Here is a 23,370-nt window from a genome sequence, read left to right as displayed (position 1 = left end):
GGGTAAGTACATTGTAAAGGCCATCTGTGGACACATGAAGGCAGCAGCCTTCACCAGAAGCAAGCCTGATGGCACCTTGATCTTGGACTTCTACCCTCCAGAAATATGTAATAGAAAATAACTTCTGTTATGTGAGTCACCTGAGGACCCCCTAAAAGAACAATATTTACAGAAAAAATTTCAAATTAAACAACTATAAATAATATAAAAACGATATGCTGATAAAAATTACCTTCTGTTGGAAGCGATGGAAAGCATTCTTTAAAAAAATGAATAGGGATCCCTGGGTGGCACAGCGGTTTGGCGCCTGCCTTTGGCCCAGGGCGCGATCCTGGAGACCCGGGATCGAATCCCACATCGGGCTCCTGGTGCATGGAGCCTGCTTCTCCCTCTGCCTGTGTCTCTGCCTCTCTCTCTCTCTCTGTGACTATAATACATAAATAAAAATTTAAAAAAAAATTAAAAAAAAATAAAAAAATGAATAGCTGGGCAGCCCCAGTGGCTCAGTGGTTTAGCACCACCTTTAGCCCAGGGCCTGATCCTGGAGACCCAGGATTGAGTCCCACATCAGGTTCCCTGCATGGAGCCTGCTTCTCCCTCTGCCTGTGTCTCTCTGCCTCTCTCTCTCTCTCTCTCTCTCATGAATAAATACATAAAATCTTAAAAAAAAAAAAAAAAGATGAATAGCACTTAACCCTGTCTTGAAAAGTAGCCATTGAGAGAGCAGATTTGGCAGGGGGGAAAGGAGAACCTGGGCTAAGAAAAGGAAGAAAAACAAACACTGAGCCTGAGAACACTGTGCTGGCTAGAAAAAAATGAGGTTTTGGACAAGAGAGGTGGCCTGGGGAAACCACTATAGGGCCTTTAAGAGCCACAGGCAAACTTCATATTAAGAACACATTTCCTGAAGTATCATGAAATCATAACACCTTTCTCCAAAATTATAAGACTTGTTTTCCATAAAGCTCTACACTTACCTTTAAGGTTCCCTTTTCTATGTCTTTATGTACGGAGTGCCTACTACCTACTTGAGTTGAAGAAACCATTACATTCCAGGAGCTCATTTCAGCTTTAAGAAGAAGTAAATGATTAAGAAGACAATTGCAATCCAGAATATGGTGTGTTCCTGGCAAAACTACCTTTGTGCAACATTATTCAAATAGGAAGTCAACTATTAATACATTTATACCTAAATAACACATTAAATTAAAAGCATACCAACCCAAATATAAGTCTGAGTTAATGCAACCAGAGTACAGAATCATGACTTAGGAGCATGGGCTCTGGGCACGGTCATCTTTTTGGACTAGAGGCTCATAAGTAGGCCTAGCTTAAATGTTCTTTCACTAGTGGTGAAATTCTTAATTTTATCTGTGAATCTGAGTTTTGTACGTGAAGTCCAGTGGGACAACGAAATCTATTTCAAGGGTTCAGTCTTGGGTCATCTTTGGTCCTGCCTCTTGCATCCTCCCCTGGGTTCTCTGGCTTCCCACTTTCTTGTCTCTGCCCAGCAACTGCTGCCATCTTGTTCCAAAGTGCATCCACCTTAGGTCCTGGGGGGTTCCAGGTCCCAGGCACCTGTGATGGTCTGCACTAGATCCACCCATTTTCCCTGCTTTGGAGAACACCCCATTAAATACCAAATAAAAACACATGACAGGTCAAGGGACACCATGAAAGAAAAGAAAAACTTTTTCCTACTTTTTGAATGAAGGGTCTTGCATTTTCACTCTGCACTGGGCTCTGCAGATTTATGTAACCAGTTCAGCAGTCCTGTGACAGTGGTCGGCCCCAGCTGGGCAACCATGGGTGAGACACTTGGCTCCTCAGAAGTCAGCTTCCATATCTGTGAAATAAGAATAGTTCCTATGTCATTACATTTCTGTGAGTATTCTGGAGATAATTCATGGGAGCTGTAGCCCTGGCCTTTGATTCATTTTAACGATCAATACTACCAGGTGTGAACCATTAATTAAAAGATGATCTAATTCAGATGTACTCCTGAATGTCTGCTCTGCCTACAGGCTAATACTTCAAAACAGCCATTCCCATAGGCAGTTACAAATGTGCCTTAAACGTTTTGCTTTAAACGTTCATTACCTAAATTTAAACCTTATAGGGTTGCCTGGGTGGCTCAGCAGTTGAGCATCTGCCTTTGGCTCAGGTGTGATCCTGGAGACCCGATGGAGTCCCGCATTGGGCTCCCTGCATGGAGCCTGCTTCTCCCTCTGCCTGTGTCTCTGCCACTCTCTCTCTCTCTCTCTCTCAGGGTGTCTCTCATAAATAAATAAATAAAGTCTTTAAAAATAAATAAATAAATAAACCAACCTTATTACAGTGTTCAGAAAAAAAATATATGTTCGTGCTTCAGCTATAACGTGAGCCTAGACAGGAAAAGCTGTATCTAATAAGGACTGCTTGTTAGAAGCACAAGAATCTTAACAAACGCCAGATAAAAATTCAAAGCAAAAATTGGTCACTCAACTGTTCGTTTCATAAATGGGCTTTCGCCCCCCACTGGGACACAAAAACATGGTCCTTATAAAGCGAGCCACGTCTACAAAGGAATATAATAAAACCAACATCTTGAAAAACTCCTAAACTTGGCAACAGCTTGCAGAGCGCCCTCTGGGCCACCTGCCCGCGCCTAGTTTCCATAGGAACGCGGAGTTCCGGTGCGTAGCACTCCACTCCGGAAGTTGTTCTCAGTCACTTCCGTTCTTCCCCTGGGAGAATCAAACTCCCTGTCACTGAGGCGTCGGCTCGAAAGGAAGAGGAGTGAGTTTTGGGCCGCTAAGGCTGCCGTCGGGGGGCGTGGCGTCGGAGCCGCGATTTGATTCACGGAGTTCACGTGCCGGCCGCCGCGAGTAGATCTACCATGGCTCAGCCGGGGACACTAAACCTCAATAACGAGGTAGGCGCGGAGACCTGCGGAACCTGTGGGCCTGCCCTGAGGACCCCCCCGCCCCGGAATGGCTTCTCTGGGTCTTTCTGACGGGCTCGTGGTCTCTTGGGGGCGACAGTAGGGAGCGCGGCTGGGGGAGCCTCTGGCTGGGCCCAGGCCGGTGTCCCGGAGCTCGGAGCCTGGCCACAGTATCTCCCCCTCACGGTTCCTAGGTGGCTGAGGTAAACTGGAGACCTGCCTCTGGCTCGGGGGCCCCATGAATCTTTATCTGTAGGACTTTGGGAGGAAACGAACCTTACGACAGCGCCTACTTCGCCAGATGGATGTGAGATTTAAATGAGATGGGAGTATGGGAAGTCTCCGCAAAGGGCCGAGCGGCTAATAAACTCTCGTTACACATTACCTGCCTCTTCTTGGATGCCGGAAGTGAAGGGGAGGGCTTGAAAGGTCTAGCTTTTACGGGGAGTTTGCTGTTCTTCAGTGCGATCCTATCTTTTATGAGGATGTACGCTCAGGACCACGTTTCTTATTTCAGCTACTGTCCCATTTATCATGTTCCATTTATGCGAAGTTTTTATTTTTTTAAGATTTTATTTATTTATTCATGAGAGAGAGAGAGAGGGGCGGAGACACAGGCAGAGGGAGAAGCAGGCTCCATGCAGGGAGCCCGACACGGGACTCGATCCCGGGTCTCCAGGATCAGGCCCTGGGCTGGGGGCAGCGCTAAACCGCTGAGCCACCGGGACTGCCTTTACGCGAAGTTTTTAAAAAAAAGGGTTGCGGGGCAGCCCGCAAATGAAGACCTCACAGCCACTGCAAAGGAAGTTCTTTATCTTCTGTATTCAGTGGCTATTTAAGTGTTTGCCATGAGCGCGACTACTGTTCGTTACGTACAGTTGTATGTAGACATGGTTTGTGTTTTCACACAACCTATACTCAGATTGGGAAGGGTAGGCAACACCTCCAGATGGTACAGAATAATACCCAGAAAAACAGGTAGTGCGGAAAAGTTGCCAAAGAAAGCAAAATGAAGTGATTGCTCTTTGTCTTTAAGGATCTTACACTGGAGTTACAATCACTGATTCGATGAAGGGGAAGAAGGCATTCCAGGCAGAGGGACTGGTAATAAGGCAAGGAGGGATGATAGAAGGAACCCCCTTGGGGGGTATAGGGCTAGAGAACTCTCCATTGATGAAAACTTGTGGGATTAAATAGGGAATGAAACTAAAATGTATTACTGCATTACTGCAGGTTAATAAATCCAGATTTCACTTGGCAGTGGGGTACAGACTACAATGAAGGGTGAAATTCTGAAGATGTTTAGCATATATTCGTAAACATACCTTAACCTTCTACTTCCAGAAAACATTTGGTGGACTTTTCCTCATTAGTTTGCCTAGGACATATAAAATAGTTTAATTGGATTAATATCCTTGAGAATTCCTTGGAACACTAGTGAGCTGCCCATTTGGTTTTGAAATTGCTGAGAGAGTTCTAATGGCAGTCATTTAGCAGTCTTCACTTACCGTGTTTCCTTTTTCCACTTAACTAATTCCCAAGCCTCTTCAAAACAGTTAAATTTTGATCTTTAAGAATTTCTCACTAATTCACCTCAGACTGGGCCAGGTATCTCTTCTTCACGCAACGACTTTCTACTCTTGGAACACTTTCTAACTCTTTCTCTGTTTTTATGTATTTGTCTACCACCTACAATGTATGTGCTCAATGATAAGGTTTGCTGGGCTACTAGATGAACGTAACAAATTATAGGTGTACACATCCCACATTAAGGTAAATCTTATACATTCTTATATGAAGGTGGGGGGAAAGGCCAGCAAGAGTGGAGATGATGGAAGGTGTTGTAATTTAAACTAATGGGAGGAAAGTATCTAAAAGGGGAAGACAAATAGAGATTTGCTTCTAAAAATTGAGAAACATCCCCCAATTTAAAAAAAGCCAATTAGAAGAAAACATACAGCAAATATGACAGATAATGGCTAATGCCATCACTGTAAAATAGTAATTAAGAGAAACTGCCTCATAGAACATTGGTAAAAGAAATAATTAACTTCTCGAGGGAAGAAATATATCTGCAAAAGAGTTCACATTCACTATTTTAACCTACCCATTACTTTTTCATTACCGTCCCATCCTAGTCCAAGTTACATCTGTCACCAGAACTGCCTTCCAACTACTTCCCTGACTCTTCCCTACCCCCTAGTCTGATCTCCATAGTGCAGCTGGAGTGCCCTCTACAAAAGAGAAATCCAATCTCACAGCTTCCTTGATACAGCCTATTGGATGGTTTCCTTTTGCTTTTGGTAAAGACCAGTCTAAATAAGGCCATCTCCTCTACCCTTTATCGTATACCACTGCTCCCCCAGGAACGCCCCACCACCCCCACACTTCAGCCTCACTGGCCCTCCTCTGCAAGGTAGCATAGAGTTATGCACCTCCTTTGCACATATTCTTCCGTCTACCCAAAACTCTTTTTCTTCTCAGTCCATTTCATATTTCTATGTGTTATTTTCTCAGGGCAGCTGGGTTTGACTTACATTTTACCTCTCTGTACTCTCCTATAACACTTTTTAGCACTTCTAAGAGTTGCTGAGTGTATATTTGACTGTGAATGTGAGAGATTACTCCACCTGTCTGTAAGCTTTTTCTCAGTACTGATGTGTTCAGTGAGAAACTTGAGCCATCATTTTTTATGATCCTTAGTAACTTAAATTAGCTCTCCTCAACTGGGGTATAGGAATTCAAGGATCCTATAACTACCTGAAATTATTGTATAAGTTGGTGTTTGAGTGTGTTGTGTGTGTGTGCCTCTAGGAGGAAAGCAGTCCATAGGTTTCATCAGATTCTGAAATGTTTTTAAATCTCTGGTATCATCTTTGGAATATTGGTACTTGTTATCTGTACATAATTTTTTTACTTATGGCTTTTTCTTTAAATAGTTATGTGGCCATCTAATTAATAGCATATTTATTTCCCAAAATGTGTTTTGTGAAAATAAGAATCCTGCATATTTATTTCCCAAAATGTCTTTTGTGAAAATAAGAATCCTGCCTGCATAGGCACCTATTATGCTAACTTTCAGTGTCTTCTACCCTTAATATTTTTATTCTTTTCAAAAATTTTCAAAAAAAATGACATTTATAAAATTGAAAAGCTGACATTTACAAACTACTTCTAAGTTCTTAAAATAACCCTTATTCTTTTTAAGTATATAAAATCTTACCTTTTTAATTTTACCTTTTCTTTTAAAAAAATCCCTTTTTACTTCACATTATGTTTATTTATTGAATTGTTTTATTTTGACCAATGCTTTACATGAACTTCGAAGTGGGAATACCTAACTGATTTGTAGCAATTTCCTAACCTCAAGCATTCCACCTTATTTGCAAGTAATAATGAACAAGTAGCATTGTGCAGGTGAAAGTATGGATAGCTCAACTTGAGTTACTTAATGTTCACACGAGGGAGGGAAATCTCCTAACTTTACTCTTTTAGCCCTCCCTTTGGGTTAGAATTAGAGAAAGGTCGCCCAATTGGAAACAACAAGGCCTAGTATCTAGTGAGTAAGGAATTTGTAAGTCAGAGTTGGATTTGCTACAGTCACCTGTTTCTTTAGGCAGCAGTGAAATGCAAAATCAAAACTAGGAAGTGAACCAATCTGACCATGTACTTTAATTCTGTAGAAGGCAAAGAGCCTTTATATGAAACAGATGTTATTTTATACGTGATAGCAAATTACCAAGAAGCCCATTAGACGATTGCTTTCCACTTCTTACTACATAGTAAAGTTAGAAACTAAAGTACCAGAGAATAAAATGATTTGCCTCCACATATTGTAAAGGATTTGAATGTCAAGAACTATGTATGTGCTTTTGAATTTATAAAGATTGTGTTTCATAACTGAAATAGTAAATCAAGGTCTTTCCATAAGAAGAGAACCGTTTTCTGTTCAGTTGTTAAACTGTTCTGGGAAGTTTTGCTAGGTGGCAGCATATTCTCAGTAATGATTAAGTTGTAGATAATCGCAAACATTCTAGAATTTTTAAATTACTGCTGATCAGAAGTAAAAAATATAATTCAACACTAGGTTATCATCCAAATGGCCAAATAAGAAGCCCTATGTATAATGAATACAATAATTAATTAGTAATTATACCATAATTAATTTTGTCAACTATAAAGTAGTTCAAACATACATAAAATGATGTAACAAATGTCCTATAATCTACCTGTATTTATCAAGTGTCAATATTTTGCTATATAATGCTTAGTTCCATCCACCTTCTTCTGTCTCCGAAGTAATTCATACTCTTTCAGTGTAATTTTCTCATCCACATTTTTTTGACTGAGTAACATATATACCAGTGTTTATTATGTTATATATACCCATAGTATTATGCTGTACATTTTTAAATTTTGCCTGTTACTGTATTAATGTAGTGCCATACCACAAGTATCTTTATAAAAGTTACTTTTCAGGCGCCTGGGTGGCTCAACCTGTTTAGTGTCTGCCTTCTGCTCAGGTCTTGATCTTGATATCAGTGACAGCCCAGAGTTGGGCTCTGCACTCAGTGGGAAATCTGCTTGTCCCTCTGCCCCCTTCTCCCATTTGGGCACGTGCCCACTTTCTCTCTCAATCTCTCTCTCTCTCTCTCTCTCTCTCTCGTAATTAAATAAAATCTTTTTTTTTTAAGATTTTATTTACTTATTCATGAGAGACAGAGAGAGGCAGAGACACAGACAGAGACAGAAGCAGGCTCCATGCAAAGAGCCAGATGTGGGACTCAATCCCGGGACTCCAGGGTCACACCTTGAGCTGAAGGCAGATGCTCAACCACTGAACCACCCAGGCATCCTTAAATAAAATCTTTAAAAATACCTTTAGAAGTTACTTCTCACCACACAGTTTTAGGGTTTACTCATGATAATACATGCTTATCTCCTGCATTGATTTAGAATACCATATTGCTTGTGCTTTAGTTATATGCATTATTTTATCTTTTATGCAGCATTTTATAGGAATGCTGCAGTGAACAGTCTTGTGGCATAGCCTTTCCTATCGTTGAAGATGTATCTTCTGCATGGATTCCTAGAAGTAGGATTTTTGTTAGATGTTGCCAGAGTTTCCTCCAGAAGGAGTACCCAGTTTGTATTCATATCAGCAGCATATGAGAGCACCTATTTTGTAACAGCCTCATGGACAGAATGTGTTGTCATATATATATATTTTTTTGGTATGCAATCTGATAAGTAATGAGTAACCAGAAGTTTTAATGTACACTAAGAAACATAGATATACTCAGATTTTTTTAGCATTCTAAGCTCTCATAGAACAATACTAAGGTCTTGGACTAATTGTTTTCTAGTAACTCTGGGGTTTTGTTTCAGGTTAATTTAAATGTAATGCAAAGTCAGTGGATTACCAAAAGAGGGTGTCTATTTGACTGGCCCTCAGATAGTTAACTAAAATTCAATTCAAAGTAATAGTTGCTTTTGTCTTTGGACCATAATTTGCTTTCAGCTTTATAGATCAGAACTTTGCTATCCTATTACCCCAAAAGTATAGCTCGTTCTTTCAAGAGCAAATTCACATTAACCATAGCTTATAAGAGACTATAAAATGAGAAAGCTAGTTTATTAGATATATATATAATGTAAGACAGTAAGGCTCACATTGTAAAAAATTATTTTATTGTCTACTGATCTACATTGTCTACTTGGAATGTAGAACTATAAAAAGGTTTTTGGTTTTTTTTTAAAGATTGTATTTATTCATGAAAGACACAGAGACAGAGAGAGTGAGAGAGGCAGAGACACAGAGGGAAAAGCAGGCTCCATGCTAGGAGCCCGATGTAAGACTCGATCCTGGATCCTGGGATCATGTTCTGAGCCAAAGGCAGACGCTCAGCCATTGAGCCACCCACGTGTCCCTAGAAAGGGGTTTTATTTTTATTTTTATTTTTCTTAAAGATTACTTATTTATGATAGACATAGAGAGAGAGGCAGAGACACAGGCAGAGGGAGAGGCAGGCTCCATGCTGGGAGCCCAACGTAAGACTCAATCCTGGGACCAGGATCGCGCCCTGGGCCAAAGGCAGGCACTAAATCGCTGAGCCACCCAGGGATCCCCTAGAAAGGGGCTTTAATTGCACAATTCATTGTTGGGCTTTGAACATCTGTCCCCATAATTGAATTATTCTAATACAAATTGGATTTCTCATCCCTGAACTGGAGATTCTTTGGAATCTCCTTGAATTAAAACCCTGCCAGCCAGCTTTTGCTCTCTGAGGCTCCCTTTCCTATGTTTACGTTCACTCTTCTCCTGGAGATTTGTCATTCAGTTTCTTTCTTCAAGGTCTTCCCTTCTCTTTTTTTTCCTGTTTTTTCTTTGTCAACACATTTCATTCCATTATTAGGCCTTTATTTTCTCCTTGATCTATTTCTCTTTCCTTCCTTCCCTCCCAGACAGTATCATACTTTCTTCACATTTCTAACAATGGTAGGTCTGTTTGCTTTTGGTTGGAAAACCAGAGCACATTGCTCTTAAGTAGTGCATCGGCCTACTGACAGTATTGAATGTTTTAGGCCTGTCTGTTGACTTGTGGGTTTCTTGTCAACCAACTTCCTAATTCCTAAGTGCAAATGAATTTTGAATCCTAACTAAGAGGCTCTTGGTACCTGTTTGTCAGTTTTGCAAAAATAAAGTTAAATGCTTGAAGAAAGCAAAGTGCTTTGGGTAGGCAGTTGTAAAAAAAAATAAAAATAAAATTTCCATTGTTACATAAAATGAATGTACTTACTTTTTTCAAATGTATTAAACTTAATCAAATTTTCCTACTGCCTACACACAAATCTTGGAAAAGTCAATAAGCTAGAAAAGGATTTTTTGGTTTTGGCATGCAGCTACATATATAAAGCATTCCCTTTTCTTTTAGAATTCCCTAATGCAATAATGGCAAACATAGTACTTCTTAAATTGGAATTTTAAAATTGGAGTTTAGCTTTCCCATGATTGGAATGTAACTGAGGACCAACTCTGTTCACTGTATTTCGTTAGTTAAGTTTGGTTAACAGCAGTTAGCAAAAAGCATATAATCATCTTATGCGCCTGCAGGGTATAGCAGTTAGAAACAGTTGTTAATACATTCTGGTGCATAATTTATCACTCACTATTAATTTATTTTATAAATGACTTTCAAGTTATGTGTCATAAACTCCCATTTTCCTACATATGAAATGTAAGAATTTTTTTTTCACTTAAACCTAGTCTAAATGGCTTTTTAATATGCAGTAAATTTCTTTTCTAAACCTAACTTCAAAATAAATTCCAAAGGAGTTAGCCTATCTAGTGGGAAAGAAACCTGATTACTCTGAACTTTGTTAATTTATTAGGCATTAGAAACAGTGAACGAACAAGTATTACAACCTTTCTGGTTACTTAAATAATATAGGTTTATTGAAACTTCACGCTATATCGTCAATACGTTAGATGGTAGTGTAATGTTGAATAAAACCAGACACTTGACCTTCATGGAATTTATAACCTACTGGGAAGAGGACACATCAGATTGTAATCATGTTACAAGTAGAATATTAAACTTAGAATAATGGTCATGATAAGTTCTAGAAGCACTCTTAAGTACTTATAAAGGGGGATTTTAACCCTCTCTAGAAGGTCAGAAATGATTTCACTGAGAAATAACCGTTGAACCAAAATCAGAAGGATAAAATGAAAGTGATAAAAAGAGCAGTCCTACCAGAGGAAACAAGTGTAAAGACCTGGTGGTAGGTGGGAGCATGGTGAAGACAGAGGAGTTAAAGAAGGCCCATGTGGCCATCCTAAGACAAACTAGAAACCACCAAAGAGAATTAAGTAAAGTTCTGTCGTCAAATCTTGTGTGAAGATATGTATTCTGAGTGAAATGTGGATAACTGGTTAGAGAGGGGCAAGAATGGATAAAGACAAACCAGTTACCAGTAACTCAGCCAAGAGAGTTAGGAGGTCACGATAGGGGAAGAAGTGGTACAATTTGAGATATATTTAGGAGATAAAATTAACATGACTTGATAACAGATTCGTTGTGAGGGATCTAGAAAAGAAAGCTTAAGATGAACCCTCAGTTTTTAATTGAACAAAGGGTTGTTCTTTTCTCTAAAATTTAAAACAAAAAAGGAATCCATTTGGAGGTGAAGAACATGGGTTCAAGTGTGCATCATAGGTTATTTTAAGCATGCTCAAAAGGAAATATCAAGCAGTTGCACAGTTAGGTCTGGAGCTAGAGAGATCTTAGCTAAAGGCAGAAATTATTGAGTCAGTTTGTTTAGGTAGGAATTATACAGGTAAGATCACTTAGGTCTAAAAAGTATATTGTTAAAAGAAGATTGGCTTAGGGCTGCCCCTTGAACTTATGACTGGTTAAGAGTGGATGAATGTTCAAAGGCCAAGGTAGAGTGGCTCGAGGGGATGGATGAAACCCTGGAGAGTATTTTATCATGAAAAGAAGAGGAAAATGTTCCTAGAAAGTGGTCAAAAGGGCAGCCCAGGTGGCTCAGCGGTTTAGCGCCGCCTTCAGCCCAGGGCCTGATCCTGGAGACCTGGGATCGAGTTCCACGTCGGGCTCCCTGCATGGAGCCTGCTTCTTCTGCCTGTGTCTCTGCCTCTCTTTCTCTGTATGTCTCTCATGAATAAATAAATACAATCTTAAAAAAAAAAAAAAAAGAAAGAAAGAAAGAAAGTGCTCAAAAATGTCAAATGCTCCTGAAATTGCAAGTAAAGTGAAGCCTGAAACATTTCTGTTGTATTTGAGGGACTTTTTAGAAATCATTGGTGTCTATTGTAACAGTTTTTAGTGGACTAATGGAAATGGAAATCTAACTGGAATTATGTGGCATGCAAAAATGGAGAGTTTGAGCCTCTGAAAGCTTGGCTCTGGGGCAGTTATAGAAAGAGGGTACTCTTAGTGATCTTTATAGTGAGGATGTTTTGTCTTGCCTCTAGTGAAAGTGAGTCAAGGACAATGAAAATTAATAGAAACATCCATTGAAGAGATTGACAGTGCTAGAGTAAAGGGGTAGTCTGTAGTACAGGTTCTAGGAAGGCAGAAAAGATGAGATCCAAAACACAACTAGGAAGGAGATGAATGTCAGATACTGTGTGGGAGAATTTCTTATAACTTTGTTATAGAGGACAGTAGATGATACACGTAAATTTGCATTCATGGTGGTAGAAAGATGATGGTTCCCCTCTGATGTTCATTTTCTCCATAAAATTGGAAAAGAGAAAGAGGAAGTTCAGCTGTTTGAGAAAGCAGGCAAAGGTTTAATAGTCATTATAGAAGGAATTGACCCAAAAAATATAATAGGTTGGCTAAGAGTGTAGGAACCTATTTTAGGTTAATTATAATGAATTTAAAGTAGATAGAATATATCAAGTATTTCTCAGCTCTTGGTGGGGGCGGGAGGGGGGGGCACTGCGAAAAAAGAACTCAGGATGAGGGGTGCCTAGGTGTCTCAGTTGGTTAGGTTGCCAACTCTTGGTTTCAGCTCAGGTCATGAGCTTGGGATCCTGGGATTGAGCCCTTCTGGCTCTGCACTCAGTGTGGAGTCTACTTGAGGATCCTCCCTCCCTCTCCTGCCCCCTTCTAAAGTAAATAAATAAGTCTTTGGGGGAGAAAAACAACTCAGGATGATGTTTTCATCCAGGATTAACTAGAGAGATTGCTAACAGGAAGGATGGAGTTTAAGGTATTGGCAAGTGTGGATCATGTATATAAGCTGACTAGTAGTAGGAAAATTGAAAAGAACAGAACTGATCTTTTAAAATAAAGTACAGGAATCAGTGAACTTGTTGGTCTCAGTGAAGTCAAAGATGGTGTTGGTAGGTGGAGTTGAACAAGGAAACTGATAGGCATTGTGATCTCAGTGTAGAGTATTTGAATTAATGGTTATAAAAGTAGAACCCTTATGGTGATAACAAGGACTATAGTGTGACCTTGGACGTGAGTGCTGAGATTGAATAAGATTAGATCATGAAAAAAGAAATTCAACAAGTGAGGATATAAAATGGATATCTGTGTCACCGAGACTGGTGGCAAAAGTTAGGGCAGAGATAAATTGTACATTGATCGCCAGTATTTTCACTGACAAAGGGGATGCAATATACTGAGAGTAAAAGAATATGTTAAAGCCAAATGCAAGAGCCTTGAAGAAGCAGTATGATATTGATATTGCTATTTTGACAAGGAGAATCTGAGGGATTCAATGTGCCAGGCACTCTTGCAAGGCTCATAAAACATCAAATGCCACAAGGCCCCTGTCCTCTAGGAGTGCCCAGGCTATAGAATAAGATGGCCACATGAGCAGTTAGCAGTTAGGAACAGTACAGTGATACAGATCCTACCTACAAAGTTTCTTGGGAATACAGAGGTTGGAGGGGATATCTCTACTTGAAGAAGTCATTGGAAGATTTGTTAGGAAAGATTATATCTGTCCTGAATTTTACATAGTTCTTTAATTAGAGCACGGAAAGAAGGACATTATAGAATTGATAAGATATATGACTCCTAATAATGACAGGCAGAATATAAACTCAAAATGATAGCATCCCGTTGTACTAAGTAAGTAAGTACTCTTAAACATGTAGTTCTTCATCGTTAGAATATTTTCACTTCTTGGCCACTCTTTCTGTTTTTCTGTTCTTAGACTTCAGCACTTTTGTCAAACGGGATGATTTAAAGCATCTGTCAGTGTGTGTGCGTGTATACATGCACTCTTAAGTTTTTAACATTTCTTTTAAAGTTAATGCTTGATATTTATTACTGGAAAAAAATGCAGAGGTTTCTGTATAAATAAGTAAAATATTACCACTTTCACACATTTGCTTTGGATAATATAAACACTCATTCAGTAAATTAAATTCCTGCCAGTATGGGTAAAGCTTGTTTTAAATCACAAGCGTCCAAAGAGGAGTGTGATGCTCTGTAATCTCAGGGAACTCGCCATTTATTATTTTCCAAGCACAAAATATAAATGCACTGTTAAAATACTAATCATCGAGAATGCTGTGACTTTTTAAAAAAATCGTAGCTTGTTTCTCTTAAGTCCTCAGACACATTTTTAGAATGTTGATTTACTCCTTCACTGTTTATGGAAGAAGTTTGATTTCATCAAACTGTGAATATGGTTGAAAATTTGGTTAAAGTGACTGGAGTTAAACTGTAATATTAAGACTCAACATAAAGTGTTTCTTCTTGAATTAAAAGAGAACCTTTCTAATTTTGTTTTTATTCCTCAAAGGTTGTGAAGATGAGAAAAGAAGTGAAGAGAATCCGAGTGTTGGTTATCCGAAAACTTGTCAGGAGTGTTGGCAGACTGAAGTCAAAAAAGTTAGTCACTTGAAGTCTTGATCCTATGACCAATAAAATGTCAGAAGTTGTTTTTATTCAGTATTTACAAATTTGAGGGTGGGACGAGAAGGAATAATTGAGGTTCTTAGTCATACAGCACTTTGTTTTATATGGAGAGAGGATTTGAGTGGAATACAGTGTGCTGTGTCAGCATGTCCTTATATGGTTTGGGCCACATTCACTTAAGATACACAATAAATTCTTCTGGGTTTTTTTTGTTTTTTTTTTTTTTCCCCCCAGAGTGCTCCTTCTGGCCTTTTCAGAATGAAGGTCCTTTGGAATTATTTATGAATTTTATGTTGTTGGAAGTTATTTTAAGAGGTTGATGTTTAATAAATCTAGTAATTCCTTGAATCAGTTTTAAAGGTTTTATATCACTTTATTCCTTGAATTACTGAATAATTTGAAATCTTGATTACCTTGTGGAAGTGCTTAGCAAAATACTATGTTCCATCTATTTTTTAATATTTTCTAATTTCATTATCATTAGTATTAGAGTAAGCATATTACAGTTTTAATGCTTTCAACCTAAATATTTAGTCTTCACATGTAATTTGTTCCTGATTAATTTCTTATTCTATCATAAATAACCTTTCTCTCTGATGTAATCAGATATTTCTCTTTATGTACTCTTTTAATTCCAGAGAACAAATTTTATTTAATAAAACTACATCTGACCTTTAGTTATAGCCCATGAATTCAGCTTATGTTACATCAAATAAAATGTGCCATTAAACAGTTGATTAAAAAGTATTGTTCAGGGGATCCCTGGGTGGCTCAGCGGTTTGGCATCTGCCTTTGGCCCAGGTTGCGATCCTGGAGTCCCGGGATCGAGTCCCGCATCGGGCTCCTGGCATGGAGCCTGCTTCTCCCTTCTCCCTCTGCCTGTGTCTCTTTGCCTCTCTCTCTCTGTCTCTCTCTCTATCATTCATGAATGAATGAATGAATGAATGAATGAATGAATAAATAAATAAATAAATAAATCTTTAAAAAATATATTATTCAGCTTTCCATTAAGGAATTAAAAGGCCAATGACTATTACTAGTAGTAATAGTCATTAATATAATGCCAAATAGTGCTTATATTTGCCAAAAACTTGGGTTTGTTGATGGAATTGGTATCTGTGTTGGGTAGTGTAGGATAACAATGTTTGTTATTTAGAGATTATGCTTTTCTAAGAGAAATGAAGAGACTTTTCATTATGATCTGAGTCTAAAATACCTGGCTGTATATTTTCATGTATTTTCACAGAGGTACTGAAGATGCACTGTTAAAAAACCAGAGACGAGCACAACGATTGCTTGAAGAAATTCATGCTATGAAGGTAAGGCCTTGTGTGAGTGTGTGTATATATATATGTGTGTGTGTTTCCTCTCAGCCTGCTGTGTGTGTGTGTGTGTGTGTGTGTGTGTGTGTGATATTGGTTATTTGAATATTATTGCCAGTTGACTGACACTTATTTTTATGGGTCTATTTGGTGAAGAATGTAGCACATTTAGAAAATAGTAGTATGTTTAAGGTTGCATTTTTCCATGTTTTTTACTGAATTTGTTTAAAGTACTATAATAATTTACATAGAACCTATGCCAAACTAAACTCATCTATGCTTAATAATGCCTCATGCCTGAAATTTTAATTTTCACTCTAACTTTACACATAGTTGACATTAAGTTCAAGAATTAAAGCATTCGTGCTGTTTGGTAATGCAGATGGTAGTATTGGTGGCTGACATCATGCTTTGCCTATTGCCAGCTCAATAAATTTTTGTGTGGTGATGTCAGCATTTTATTCAGCTCTGTAGTAACTTGAAATAAAATTAGTGTTGGACAAAAATGATCTGTATTTTCATTTCTTTCAGCCAGACTCTTCACTAGCATAATTTTTAGGTCTTCTCACTGCTCTTACTTTGTGGAAACTTTCATTTACCAAATGACATACTATTAAATGTCTGGGAGACTGTTTTATTGCAGAACTTAAAAACAACATTTGGTACCAACAATTATCTTAATTGCAGGGTCATTTTGCATGTATGTTTGACTATTATATTTTGGTATAACTTCAACTTTTGAGACAGATAAAAGAGCAAGAGAATTCTCTAACAATATTTTAATTGAGTTAGATCATCAAAGCTTCACACCATTTTTTCCTTTGGAAGGAGTGGTAAAGTGTTTTATAGGACAAAGTTATCACAGTTAATCCGAGTAGAAATAGTGGTGGGGCATGGTGGTTCTTTGACTATGTTTTTTGTGGGGTATTTTTAATTGGTTTTATATTCACAAGTCTACAAAATTCATAGAATCCATTCACTGTATCTTTTCTTTCTCAAAATTTTAATCCTCTTTTATCTAATCATTTAGCTAAATATTCTCTATGTGAGTCCATATTATTGTTTGTGTCAATATGGATCACACATGTAGGCTTTTTAATGTGCCTTTTTTCCCATGAAATTCCTCCAAGAAATAAAATCTAGTTTTTTTAGTGTAGCACTGAGATGAGAAATTGTGATTTATCCACTTTTCTCTTTCACTTTCTCTTAACCAAGATCCTTACTAAATTACATTCCTTACCTAAATTTTTCCCTGTAATTTCTTCTGAATAGTCATTTTTGTAGTCCTAAATTATTCAGATGCTTTAAACGGCTGTTTAACTGCTGCTTTCATTTTACCCTGGAAAAGATATATACAATAAGTTTATATGCAGTGTGTAAAGAGTTTGAGATCAAAATATATTTATTAATCTTTCTGTAGCTCTCAATAGTAAATTTATTTTAATTAGAAAGAAAAGTCCTATTTGATCTGTATGTGAACGTTATTTTGTGTTATTCTTCAAGTTCATCAGCTATAGGAAATCAGACTCAGTGATAATTAAAGTTTATAGGTTTATGAGATTGCAGTGTTGTGACCTTGTTTCTTTGATTTCCTGGTTTACTATGATTATTAAGGACCACTGTGGGATTGTTGCTTCATAGAAAGCTAAAATTCATAGCCTATATATTCCTTGCATTTGTAAAATGAATAGTATGTATATTCTTCAAATTCTTAGTAGTAGTGGTCTAGATTCGGTACTCTGACATCGACTTCTTTCATAATGTTATGTAAAAACTGGATTACATTGAAATGTAAAAACCAGAATAAAAAGTGTACTAGAAAGAGTGTATGCTTTTCCCACATTTGAAATTTTATTTCTTGTTCATAATTCTTTTTACAAAAGTAGGGTACTTTTCTAAAAGAACCAAATGTACAGAGGATTTTTTTTTTTAATTGAAACGTCATTTGTGAGTTCTTCAGGAAGTGTTCATCATCTACATGGTAGTATCAAAGAAATAGTCACAAAACAGAAAACTTACAGTCTCAATTAAATTTGGAGAAAAGCCTCTACGTAATTTGTTTTTCCAGATGAATTTTTCTTTGGCTTATATACCACTATATTTTTATAGACTTGTTCGTGACATATTGTCCTATACTTGCCTTCTATGATAATAGGGTATTTTGTTGCAAGCTGACTTCCTCAAGAAACCTGAGATATTTTTAGAAATGGGAGTTTGTGTTTTCTGGCCAAGAAAAAAAATGGCCTGATCTTTATGATACTATAAAATCATAGGTTCTAATTTTATGGACTATAATGTATGAATACCAAGTCTTTGCTGCCTTTTCTAATAGTATTCATGCCTTTACCTTTGATGTTAGTAAAGTACTGTCTTCTGAAATAGTTCCTTTTCTTTGGAAATTAAAGTAGCTTATCAACTTTTACAGATGCCTGTTAGTTAGCTAGAGAAGGAGATGGTAGAATTAATACATATACTGAAATCAATCAAAATGTTCAAGAAATTCCTTCTTAAATAGCAAAGGTAATGCCTGGCTTTTATTAAGCATTTACTATATGCCAGATACTACATTGTGTCTTTTATATTCACTGTCTTATGAAGTTGATATCATTCTTGTCCCAATCTTACAGAATATTAAACTGAAGCTTAGAGAAGTCAAGCAGCTTTCCTAAGGTCAAAAAGCTATTAGGTGGATGGTAATGAAGTGATTAGGAATGGATTATGAAGTGAATGGAGGTAGCTGCTTAATTGTGCTGCTTCAATTAGACAAGAACTTCCTGAAATATATCTAGATTCCACTTTCCTAGAGATTCGATGAGGATATATAATAAACATGATACTCATCTTCATGTAGGAAACAAAGACCCAAAGATGTGCAACATATTTTCAGATTCTTTAATTCCTCACAGTTAAATGTGAGCACAGCTCTCTATGCTTATTTTTTCTTACTTGTTCCTCGCTGAGATTGTTACTTTTCTGTAAGCTGAGTATTCCTGTACACAGAGAACATGCAAGTTCTGTGAGACTTTGCTGTGCCTGCTACCCTTACTTCTCTATTTTAAAACTTTCTAATTTTGTTTCATTCTTCCTCTCTTTGGACGTTCTCGAGTCTCCCACTCAGACCAACCTTGGAGCTTGCATCAGCTGTTAGGATTGCCTGGTCTCCTGCTTCTTCATAGCCTATTTCTAAGTGGTTGGCATTCGTAGGACCACAAATAGGAAAAATGGTGTAGATTATGATAATATTTATATCCTGTCATTTGATTTTCACCACAGCTCTGTAAATGACGCAGATTCTTATTTCACAGGACATGTTTAGAAGAGTTCTGGGTTGTGTACACTCACTGGCTTACAGGTTTATCATGATATATTTTCATATATTAGCATTTTGTGATATTTCTAGTTATGTTTGCTTTTTAAAAATTTGTTGAGAAGTTTCTCGGTAATTTTACATATTTTTGGTTGCTTTCTCCTTTAAGTTCGTAGGGTAAAAAATGCCTTATTTTTCCTGTGAGGATAGTGTGTTCATTATCTGTATCAAATTAACATTTAGTTCACTTATCCTACTAAAGTAGTAGTATTAATTAAAGTTAGTCTTTGATCATAATTATTTTTGATCTTTTGCCTGTCAGCCAATACAAAGAATCCAATCAGACACATGTTAGAGATCTTAGCTAGAGTCCAGCTTTACTCATAGTTTCAAAGACATGCAGTCAAAGGCATGTGAAGCAAGGAGACAGATCTGGGACTCTGGGTATGCCACATGTCCTTCCTTTCTACGTCAGACAGGTACTTTGTGGCCCAGAGTAGACAAGATTTCTTCTTTTTTTTTTTTTTTTTTTAGACAAGATTTCTAAATGAGGAAGTGTAGTTATTACCTCGTAGCAAAATGCATTTAGATTTTGAAATTTCTCCACTCTAGTCCCCAGGGTTGGATAGCTTAAGTGATTTTCTCCATTGGACCATGACTTATAAATCTATAGGTTTTGGGGTTTGTTTACTATAAGTGCCCTTTAACAAGAGATAGCCTGCTAAGAACATTATTCAGGTGAGGACTTTCCTCCTAACAAAAATCATTAGCCTGCTTACTAGGAGGACCAGTTAACAGTATATTATTAGCAAGTATGTTAAACTTCTTTATCTACTTTTCCTACAGTTTCTTCCTGATAAAGAGTGAGTGGATCCCAGGACAACTGCTTTCATTCTTCCTTGATATATAATACTCTTTTAACTTTTATTCTTTGTCTGTGTTTCCCTCCAACTGTTTGAAAAATACTTCAAACCTAATGAAAAATTGTAATTGTATAGTATAAAAAGAATAATACTACATTGTGTCATATCCATGCTTGTCCCTTTACTAGTGATGCTGAACCCTAGTCAGTGGGTTTGGATGTTGTCTGCCAGATTTCTCCATTGTAAAGCCACCTTTTTCTGTTTGCAGTTATTAAGTAATTTGTGAGATAATAACTTTGAGACTTTGTGAATATCCTCTAGTCTTTTATCCAGTGATAGATATTCTCTGGCTGAATCAGTTAACAGTTTTTTATTATTTCTCTCTCTTTGCTGGGATTTTTTATTTCTCTGATAAGATCATAACTCATTAAGGAGAATTTTTACAGATATATGCATGTATGAATCATTGAGGATATTGGTAATAGCCATTTTTGCCTACAGAGAAGGAAAGTGTTTCTGTTTCCTGGTTCTTCATATACTATGTCCTTCTGGATTTTACCCTGGACATTATAGAAGTTAAGTAATAGAGATTCTGGGTTTTATTATTTTTCTACCAGGAGTGGTTGTCTTAGCAGTTAATGTTTTAGTTTAGGCTTTACCCACAAACATTTTGTAGACAGCTCCACCCTCACTTCACATCTTTTTTGTTTCTCTGACCTGCTTTGAATCAGTTCTTTGTACGAGTGCTCCAGGTTTAGAAATCTCTTGAGTGGGATCCCTGGGTGGCGCAGCGGTTTGGCGCCTGCCTTTGGCCCAGGGCGCGATCCTGGAGACCCGGGATCGAATCCCACGTCGGGCTCCCGGTGCATGGAGCCTGCTTCTCCCTCTGCCTGTGTCTCTGCCTCTCTCTCTCTATCTCTCTCTGTGACTATCATAAATAAATAAAAATTAAAAAAAAAAAAAATTTAAAAAAAAAAAAAAAAGAAATCTCTTGAGTGTTTTTTTTTCCTTTCTGGGTTTCCCCTACTCCCTTAGTGAGTCCTATATTCTGGCTGTACCCTGCCCTGCGACAGTTAACTTCTGCCACAACTCTTGAACCATGCAGACCACAGTTAGCCCTCAGCTGCGCTCTAAAGAGATGGTAACTGACTTTCATAGGTTCCCATCTTGACATAAGGCTTAGCCAGCTGAGACTCCCCCAGAGTCTTTCTGCTTCTGTTTGCTCTCCATTCCCTTCAGGCAGGGCTTTTCCTAGAGTGTCCAGGTTTTGTGGTTATTGCCGGGGAAGTCAGAACAAGATGACCAGTATGATATGTTAATATCTAACCCAGAAAAGTGGGTTAGATATATTAATATCTAGCCCAGAAAAAGTGTCTGAAGTTGGAAATAACTCTAAGTAGCCAAGGAAAGAGGCATGACCATTCCAAGACACTGTGGACTTCAATCTCAGAGAGATGGGGAAGAATAAGTCAAAGAGACTGAAGAAAGGTAGCCAGGGGAGGAGAAAGAGCCAAGGAAGTTTAGAATCTAGGAAACCAAGAGACTGTTTCAAGAAGGGAGTGATAAAGTGGTTTTGGTAGTGGGGGGGGGGGGTTTCAAAGTTAGCAGTATTATTTTCATTGTGTAAACCCCTTTATTTGATCATAATTATTGATGGATTTTTGAAGTTGTAGTTCCTCCATGGCCTAGCTGACTTTGCAGAACTAACTGTGCTAATAGAACCAAAATGGTTTTTGTTCTCACTCATGGGTTCCTAAGCTTGCCTTCCCTCCTCATCACCATCTATCTCTAAGAAGATGTCTGACAAATGCTGAAGGCTGAATTTGTTTCAAAGTCCTGTTTTCAGTGTATGTTCTCATTCATTTGGGGAATATAAATAATAGTGAAAGGGAATATAAAGGAAGGGAAAAGAAATGTTGGGAAATATCAGGAAGGGAGACAGAACATAAAGACTCCTAACTCGGGGAAACGAACTAGGGGTGGTGGAAGGGGAGGAGGGCGGGTGTTGGAGGGGAATGGGTGACGGGCACTGAGGTGGACACTTGACGGGATGAGCACTGGGTGTTTTTCTGTATTTTGGTAAATTGAACACCAATAAAAATTAATTAAAAAAAAAAAAAAAAAAGTCCTGTTTTCATTCTTCAGCTCTGAAACCTAAAAGCTACAGACACTGGTCCAAGTATGGAAGAAGTGTAATATTTCTCATTCTCGTTTACTTCCCAAATTCCTTGAGCATATATGTTTATTATGATTTTTTATGGCTACAGCATCTGCAACAATCTGTACTGTGGCTTATAAGTCCCTTTCGTAAATCTGTACTCTTTATTTGGATTATTTTTCTCTAATGCATTAAAGAAATCAAGTAGTAAATAATTTCTTGAAACCTTAGGTTAACTTTAAAGATCTCCAATAAAAACTCAGTATGATATTTTTACCAAGAGGGAGACAAGGCACCCAAGAGCATGGTTCTGCCTATGTAACTATTGAATTTTTTTTCTTTATTTCTATTTGTCCTATCACATTTTCTCTTCTTTTTTTGTTTGCTTTTCTCTTACTGTAGTTTACTGATAATACCTTTATTAAATAGATAACTCCTATAACAGGAAGGGATAGGCTGAGCAATGTAAAACATCGTCTCTTGGACTAAGGGCGTCACTACATGGACAGGCAGTCTTATTCACTGTTGGTGGGCATAAAAGGTCATACATACATACCCTTTTGACACAGACACTTGGCAACGTGCGTAATGTGTTTATCTGTTAATTACAAAGCCACAGTTGACATGTTTTTGTATATTGTTATACTATTTACACTCCTTAAATATTTACTAAATTGGCAATTACTTAACTTATTTTGTATTTTTGGTAGAGCCAGGCCTTTTGTAGACATTTAGCCTTTTAACATCTAACATTTTATGATGGCAGTCATTGTTTTAGATATGATCTTCCTTGTATTTTGGTATTTAAAAAGTGGCATATGATGAAACTCTAAAGTTTCTTATGAATCTTTGTTTCTTCTAAAAGGAACCCTAGACTGATAGTTTGTTCTTATTGGACTTGGCTGGTGTGAGGGAGGGGTGCGGAGGAGTTAGTTTTTCTTTTCTCCTTCTGTTCAGGGCCAGTCACTCTTAATTTGCCATGTCCCTTTCTTTTATTACGTATTTTATTGATTGCTTCTGACTCTCCCTCTATCTGAATGTAACTCAGTTAAACTTGTTTAGTTTGTACCTGAACGCTCATCATCCTTTCTTTTTTTTTTTTTTTTTTTTTTTTGTAATTTATTTGAGAGAGAGAGAACAAGTGGTGGAGAGGAACAAAGGGGAAGAGAGAGAAGCCTCCCCACTGAGCAGGGAGCCCTCTGCCAGGGGGGGGGGGTGGGGGGGGTGGGGGGGGTGGGGGTGGGGGGGGGTGGCGGCTCCATCCCAGAACCCTGGAGGTCATGACCTGAGCCAGAGGCAAGCACTTAACCCACTGAGCCACCAGTCACCCCCATCATCCTCCTTTAACTGCTTTTCACTGTCTTCTTTTCCTTATCAGAATAACAT

General features: G+C 37.9%; 1 protein-coding gene and 1 long non-coding RNA gene across 3 annotated transcripts in view; one reads left to right on the top strand and one right to left on the bottom strand.

The window, feature by feature from the left end:
* LOC140594594 (uncharacterized) overlaps nt 1–2,656 on the bottom strand; it is a 66,364-nt gene extending 63,708 nt beyond the window's left edge. Inside the window, exons 1-2 of the long non-coding RNA XR_011995596.1 lie at nt 2,329–2,656; nt 1,702–1,846 (exon numbers count right to left, since the gene is read on the bottom strand). This is a non-coding gene — a long non-coding RNA (uncharacterized lncRNA). The remainder of the gene's footprint in view (nt 1–1,701; nt 1,847–2,328) is intronic.
* Nucleotides 2,657–2,689: 33 nt separating this feature from the next.
* The window catches only part of SRFBP1 (serum response factor binding protein 1), a 66,546-nt gene continuing 45,865 nt past the window's right edge, over nt 2,690–23,370 (top strand). For both annotated transcript variants that reach the window (XR_011995595.1, XM_025986444.2), the window contains exons 1-3: nt 2,690–2,914; nt 14,219–14,307; nt 15,581–15,653. Coding sequence is in view for 1 of the 2 variants with exons in the window: in XM_025986444.2 (XP_025842229.1) it covers nt 2,879–2,914; nt 14,219–14,307; nt 15,581–15,653 (198 nt within the window). In the remaining variant the exon portion in view is untranslated. The remainder of the gene's footprint in view (nt 2,915–14,218; nt 14,308–15,580; nt 15,654–23,370) is intronic.

The sequence above is a fragment of the Vulpes vulpes genome, chromosome 12 (genome assembly GCF_048418805.1).
Source record: "Vulpes vulpes isolate BD-2025 chromosome 12, VulVul3, whole genome shotgun sequence".
Taxonomy (NCBI): domain Eukaryota; kingdom Metazoa; phylum Chordata; class Mammalia; order Carnivora; family Canidae; genus Vulpes; species Vulpes vulpes.
The sequence above is the reverse complement of the archived record's forward strand: the minus strand, read 5'-3'. Positions and strand labels throughout refer to the sequence as shown.